At 42.0% G+C, this 7,500-nt stretch overlaps 1 protein-coding gene across 4 annotated transcripts in view; it reads right to left on the bottom strand.

Moving 5' to 3' along the window:
• Nucleotides 1-4,177: 4,177 nt before the first annotated feature.
• The window catches only part of LOC135094988 (lachesin-like), a 72,098-nt gene continuing 68,775 nt past the window's right edge, over nt 4,178-7,500 (bottom strand). For 2 of the 4 annotated variants that reach the window (XM_063995549.1, XM_063995550.1), the window contains 3 exons: nt 6,535-6,711; nt 6,059-6,229; nt 4,178-5,700 (listed from right to left, as the gene is read on the bottom strand). In XM_063995549.1, coding sequence (XP_063851619.1) covers nt 5,297-5,700; nt 6,059-6,229; nt 6,535-6,711 — 752 coding nt within the window. In that variant the 3' untranslated portion in view covers nt 4,178-5,296. The remainder of the gene's footprint in view (nt 5,701-6,058; nt 6,230-6,534; nt 6,712-7,500) is intronic. The other 2 variants (XM_063995551.1, XM_063995552.1) reach the window with 1 other exon arrangement.

The following is a 7,500-nucleotide window of genomic DNA, read 5'->3' as shown; positions in this document are numbered from 1 at the left end:
TGAAGATGAATAGATAAATAAACAATAAGGTGAATATGAAATAAATGCAAATTAAACAAAAAAAATACGAGTCTAATATATTTTCTCCCATAAACAAAGAGAAAACAACAAACACATAATAATAATAATAATAATAATAATAATAATAATAATAATAATAATAATAATGATAATAATAATAATAAACAAAATAAAACAAACAGAACGATTAATAAGAAAAAAATATACAGTAAGTAAACAAATAACTAAAAAGAACAAACAAACATACATAACAAAAACAAATAACTAAATAAACAAAATAAAGAAACATCAACATCAACAGCAACAACAAGAACAACAACAATTCATAACCGTCCGTAACTGAACTTTCAAATCCCACCACTAGATGGCAACACTCGCCCACTTGAACTTGAACAAATGACGAGAGGGAGGCGCCAGTGCTACCAACACTCCCTCCTCTTAGCTTCAAGGCCTAAAATCTTGTACCAGGGCAAGGGGAGGGGGACTTTAGCGTCATAGGGGGCGTGGAGGGGGCGCCGCTCCTTCTGTCCCCCTAGCGGAAGTTGGCTGGGGTAATGACTCGATAACATTAGAGTTGCATGAAGCACGAATATTTTTTGTTATTTTTTTTTTTCATCTTCGACTTCCTACTGCATGCCTCTCTCTCTCTCTCTCTCTCTCTCTCTCTCTCTCTCTCTCTCTCTCTCTCTCTCTCTCTCTCTCTCGGTGCATTCGCAATGAAGAAAAAAAGTGAGGAAGGAAGAGGAAAGGAAGAGAAAGGGAAAGAGGAAGGAAGAAAGGAAAGAAAAAAAAACAGAAGGGAAGGAAGGAAGGAAGGAAGGAAGGAAGGAAGGAAGGAAGGAAGGAAGGAGGGAGGGAGGGAGGGAGGGGCAGAAGGGGAGGGAACGAAGGAAAGAAAAACGAAAGAAAAAGAAAATATAAGAAAATGAAAGGAAAAAATTAATAGGAGAGAGAGAGAGAGAGAGAGAGAGAGAGAGAGAGAGAGAGAGAGAGAGAGAGAGAGAGAGAGAGAGAGAGAGAGAGAGTTAATGTGTGCAAACTTGAGTTAACAATGAGTGTGGGTTGGTTGCTACTCTGCTGTTTGAGTTAGTAAATGAGGTGTGTGTGTGTGTGTGTGTGTGTGTGTGTGTGTGTGTGTGTGTGTGTGTGTGTGTGTGTGTGTGTGTGTACATATCTGACTACGTATCTATCTATCTATCTGTCTATCTATCTATCTATCTATCTATCTATCTACTATCTATCTATCTATCTATCTATCTATCTATCTATCTGTGTCTGTCTGCCTGTTTATCTATCTATCTATCTATCTATCTATCTATAACAAAACTCTCCCCTTTCTATATCTTTCCTCCTCCTCCTCTTCCTCTTCCTCCACCAACATTTCTCTCTAAAACTTCTCTCTCTATTTCCTTTTTCTCTCTCACCTCTCCTTCCTTCCTCCTTCCCTCATATTTTTTCCTCCCTCTCTCCAGTATCTCCTTACCTCCCCTCACCTTCCTCCTCCTTCTCTCTTCCCTCCTTATACCCCCTCCCACTATCTCTCTCTCTCTCTCTCTCTCTCTCTCTCTCTCTCTCTCTCTCTCTCTCTCTCTCTCTCTAACAAGCATCTTGACAATACATCTTTAAAATTCATTATCCCACCTAATTAAATGGCTAGTTAGTCCTTTCTGCAGTTAGAGCACTATATAAGAAGGTTAGGCTTGTATAGTGAGAGAGAGAGAGAGAGAGAGAGAGAGAGAGAGAGAGAGAGAGAGAGAGAGAGAGAGAGAGAGAGAGAGAGAGAGAGGAGGTTGCGGGAAGGATGACGAGAAAAAAATTAAGCTTGGTTTGTTTACGTAAGTAGTGGTGGTGGTGGTGATGGTGGTGGTGGTAGTGGTGGTAGTAATACAAAAAGAGGAATAAGAACAGCAAGAGGAACAAGATCAAAAAAAGAATACGAGAAAAAAAAACAAGAACAAGAACAAGAACCTGATTTAAGAACAACAACAACAACAGCAACAATATGATCCTCTCTTTCCACCACACACTCAAAACTCCACAAATCTCCAGTTTCCTCCACATCCACAGCCTCCACACTCACTCCACCTGACCCCAGACTCCTTACCTTGCCACACGAAGTCAAGGGGAGGCGGAAGTCAAGCCGTGGAAGTCAGGAGAAGTCAAAATAAGAGGACAGGTTGAGGTAACCATCCTCCTTCAGCGTGTTGGTTGATGTTCCGTTTTCTGTTGCGGTTTGTTTTCCTTTATTTTCCATCTGTTGAGGGGAAACTAAGGGGAAAATGGGCATGTTTGGTAGATGAGAAGGAATAAAGACGTAGATACAAAAAAAGAGAGGTAAGAAGGAAGAAGAATGAAAGATAATAAGGAAAAAAAAAAGATCCAATTATATCATAGAAAAGAAAATGGGTAAAGAGAAAGGTAACTAGGATAATAATGAAAAAAATTGTTATTTCATTATATGGAAAAGAAAAATCATAAACTAATGGGGATACGAAGCTAAAAGAAAAGAAAAAAAGGAGAATTAAATATATAAAATAACAATCGGACAGACAGACAGACAGACAGACAGAGAGAAAGAGACTAAAGAAAACGAAAATTAGAAAAATAATAAATAAACAAAGAAAAGATAAATAAAACTGAGAAATCACGCAAAAAAGTCGAGAGAGAGAGAGAGAAAGAGACAGAGAGAGAGAGAGAGAGAGAGAGAGAGAGAGAGAGAGAGAGAGAGAGAGAGAGAGAGAGAGAGAGAGAGAGAGGCGGGCAGTGGCAGTATTAATCTTAATTAGGCATAATCAAGAAGGTTTAATGACTCACTAAATGTCTGGACTGGCTTTTTAAGACTTTGTTTCTGCTAACTCTTTCTTTATTATTGCTTGCTTGATTATTCTCTCTCTCTCTCTCTCTCTCTCTCTCTCTCTCTCTCTCTCTCTCTCTCTCTCTGAATTTCCTTTTTCTTTTCTTTTTTCTTCATTTCTCTGCTTTCTATCTCTTTTTTCTCTTTCCCTTTCTTTATTTTCTTTATTATTTTCCCTACTGCATTCATTCATTCATTCATTCTTCTTCTTCTTTTTCTTCTTCTTGTAGTTTGCTTGTCTGACTGTGTCTATAACATATCATCTCTCTCTCTTTCTCTCTCTCTCTCTCCTTTTTTCCCACTAATCCTCTTTCTTCCCCTTCAGTCCCCTTGCTTTCCTCCTAATCCCCTTCCTTTCCCTTTTAATTCCATTCTTTTCCTCACATGAAGCACCTTCCAAACCACTTAATCCCCTTCTTTTCCCTTTAATCCCCTTCTTTTCACCCCTAATCCATTCCCCAGCACCTGATCCCCTTCCTTTTCCCGTAATCCTTTTCTTTTCACCCCTAATCCCATTCACCGGCCCCTGATCCCCTCTTCCCCGCGGCAGGAGGAGGTTTCAATCCCACGCGGGGAGTTTACGATCTCATCTCCATACGGGGCGAACCTAAGTGATCTTCATTTGTTTCTTCTCGAGGTAACAAGGGAAGGCTTTAAGGGAGGCAGTGATTCTTTCTCCCCTGATCAACACTTCACGCTCTCTCTCTCTCTCTCTCTCTCTCTCTCTCTCTCTCTCTGGATTTGTTTAGTTTTCTTTGTTTTTATTTATTTAATCTAATTTTTTTTTTTTAAAGTTGTATTCTTCCGTTTTCTGTTTTTTTTTCCTTCCTCTCTCGTTCTCTTCTTTTTTTTCTCTCTCTTTTATTGTTTTGTTTGTTTATTTCTTTGTTTGTTTCTTTTTTTTTTTAGTCTGTTTGTCTCTTTCTCTCTTTTTCTTGTTTTTCTTTTTCTGTTTTCTTTGTTGTTGTTTTCTTTACTTATTTTCTCTTTTCTCTTCTCTTTTTCTTATTATCATCCTCTCCGTTTCATTTTTATTTTATTTTCGTTTACATTTCTCTTCCCTTTTTTTCTTTCCTTTCTTCTTCCTATTTTTTCCATTTTCTCTTCTCATATTTTCTTTCTTTACACCAAGAGAGAGAGAGAGAGAGAGAGAGAGAGAGAGAGAGAGAGAGAGAGAGAGAGAGAGAGAGAGAGAGAGAGAGAGAGAGAGAGAGAGAAAATAACAATAAACACGAAAACAAACAAAAATAAACAACAACAACAACAACAACAACAACAAATGACAATAATAATACCATCAACTAATTTTTATCTTATTTTATTTGATTTTACTGTATTTATTATTCATTTATATCCTTTTTTTTGTTTGTTTGTTTGTATGTCTGTCTGTCTGTTTGTTTGTTTACTTAGCTATGTATAATATGTATTCTAACTAAGAAACGGGACGATATAATTACAAAAACGATATGTATGTATGTATGTATGTATGTATGTATGTATGTATGTGAAGAAGCATGCAACTTATTATATCTTTAAGTGTGTACGATAATTTCTGTCTGTGTACGATAACAGGTATACATAGCGTGTGTACTGTACGTATTGTATGTAGGTTATAATATACACGTTTGTTCTTGTATGTATGTATGTATGTATGTATCTTTGTATGTATGTATGTATGTTCTCTCGGTTATACATGCAAATTAATACATGTGCCTGTGTTTATCATATATTTTCTTCTTTTGTTTATATTCTGCATACATGTTTACGAATAAGGTGGTACTAAACGATATTGTATACTGGAGGGGGGCGAAAGGGGGGCTGAGGAGGTAATGGAGGGGAGTTGAAGGCGATTTTCAATGGGGGGCGCCTTTTTTTTGGGCTGCGGGTATTTTTGGGGGGAGAATAGGAGGGAGACAGAATGGGGGGGGTCGTTTTGAAAGGGGGCGTATTTTCTGGGGAGGTAGTGGTGATCTGAGGGTGACTGGGGGAAGGAGGGGTGAAGGGGCGAGGGGAATCACCTAGGGGAGGCGAGGTGACACTGAGGAGGACTGGGGTGAGGGGTGGGGAGGGGTGATTGGGGGTGAGGAGAGGGGTGTGGGGTGACTGTACTGGGGTGAGTGTAGTGGGGAGGATAAATACAAGTCTTATACTAGCGGGGTGATAAGTGGGGAGAGGAGTGGGAGGGGGAGGAGGGAGGGGTGACAATACACTAGGAATACGGGGTGAAGGGGAGTATATAGACAGACACACACACACACACACACACACACACACACACACACACACACACACACACACACACAGGCACTATATACAATAATGACAACAACAACAGCCATAATAATTATAATAATAATAATAATAATAATAATAATAATAATAATAATAATAAAAAAGAACAGCCTTTCCTTAGCATCTCCTTCAGGCAACGCACTGCACTAACACCACCACCACCACCACCAGGGACACGAGGGGCTGCCAGTGGGGGGCGGCGGACTCCTCTCGGGCCCACCAAGGGTTCCGGGTGGGGCGCGGACCCCCCTCCTGGCCTCCCGGATAAAACCTACTGGGGTCCTTCTTCTTACCCCCTCCAAGGTTTTGTCTGGTGTTGGGGGCACCGTGACCCCTCCCCCGCCCCTCCTGGTGCCTGCTGGAGGGGTCATGGGGGCGTGGGAGGTGCCCGTTCAGCCCCTCCCCACCATACCCCACCTCATTTGTCTGCCCCCGTCTATCTGTCTGCGACCCCCGCCCCCCCATCGCCTCCTCCTCCTTTTCCTCCTCCTCGTATTCCTCTTCCAGTGGTGGCTGGGTAGGCACGTCGATCTCTGTGGGGGGAGAAGGAGAAGGAGGAGGAGGAGGAGGAGGAGAAGGAGGAGGGAGGGTGAAGATGGGAAGGGATGGGGGAGAAGGGGAGGGATGGAGAGGGGAAAGATGGGAAGAAGGGGAGGAGAGCGTGAAGATAGGAAAAGGTGGAGAGAGAGAGAGAGAGAGAGAGAGAGAGAGAGAGAGAGAGAGAGAGAGAGAGAGAGAGAGAGAGAGAGAGAGAGAGAGAGAACAATTCATCAGTAAGTAAAAAAAGAAAAGAAAAACAAACAAAACAAGGCGTCATATCTTTAACAATGTTTCAGAAGGCGCACCACACAGCACCCACTAACCGCACGACCCAACCACCCGGCCACTCACCGTACACTTCGATCCTGCCCTGCGTCTCTCCCAGTGAATTCTTGGCAGTGCAGAGGTAGACACCCGCGTGGTTAGGTTTGAAGGAGGAGATGTTGAGGGTCATCGTGGTCATGTAATAATTGGTGTACCTTTCAGATACTGTATACTCGCTGTTGCTGATCACAATCTCCCCTGGACGTCAAAATAAGAGGGCCAGGTGACAAGGGGACAGGTGAATGCAAGGTTAATTACATATGAGTTAAGTTTCACCGGGGAGCAAGTACAGGTGAATACAAGGTTAATTAAGTGCAAGGCCAGGAAACAAAGGCACAGGTAAATACATGGTTAATTAGATACACGGTAAGAGGGCCAGGTGTCAAGAGCACAGGGGAGTACAAGGTTAATTTGGCGCAAGTAAAGTTTGGACCCGGTAAATAAAACTGATTACACACGAGGTAAATTTACACCAGGTAACGAAGAAGCGGCAAATGACGAACCAGATGGCAAGGGAGCAGGCAGGTGAACCCAAGGTGAGTGACGAACTAGTGACACACCTGAGTCTCTGGTCCAGTACTGAATTGACTTGGGGGACGCCTCTAGGTTGCACACGAGGGTCGCTGGGCTGCCCATTGGTACACCTATTAACTGGTTGGGCACGTGGATGACTGGTCGAACTGGGGAGAGGGGGAGAGGGGGAGGCAAGAGGGATTTAAGAGGTAAGGTGAATGTATGAAAGCTATTTGAATAACTCTCGTTCTCTTTCTCTCTCACACATATAGTTTAGTGTTTCAGTTAGGCTTATACAAGGTTGCTTAGTGTGTTCTTAGCAGTATATACCTGTCACTCTACACATCTGCTTGTCTATATATCTACTCATCTCCATAACTGCTAATTTTGTTTTGTGCCCTTTGCAAACATACCTCGAAACACAGATTCTCTTTACAAACACAAATACACTCACCCTTTTCTAAACACCCAAAAAACACGCATTCTCTTCCCAAACACACCCAAAAAACACACCCAAACACACTCAAAGAACACACATTCTCTTCCCAAACACACTCAAGCACACACACATTCTCTTCTAAACACACCCAAACACACACATTCTCTTCCCAAACACACTCAAACAACACACATTCTCTTCCCAAACACACCCAAACACACACATTCTCTTCCCAAACACACCCAAACAACACACATTCTCTTCCCAAACACACTCAAACACACACATTCTCTTCTAAACACACCCAAACACACACATTCTCTTCTAAACACACCCAAACACACACATTCTCTTCTCAAACACACCCAAACACACACACACACACACACCCTCTTCTCAAACACACCCAAACACACACACACACACACACCTTCTTCCCAAACACACCCAAAAGACAACACCTGCAAACCTCCAAACACAACTACCATCCCCTACATCAGTCCCACACCTGTCACAC

Source organism: Scylla paramamosain, chromosome 47 (genome assembly GCF_035594125.1).
Source record: "Scylla paramamosain isolate STU-SP2022 chromosome 47, ASM3559412v1, whole genome shotgun sequence".
Classification (NCBI taxonomy): domain Eukaryota; kingdom Metazoa; phylum Arthropoda; class Malacostraca; order Decapoda; family Portunidae; genus Scylla; species Scylla paramamosain.
This window is presented reverse-complemented; position numbering and strand designations above follow the sequence as displayed.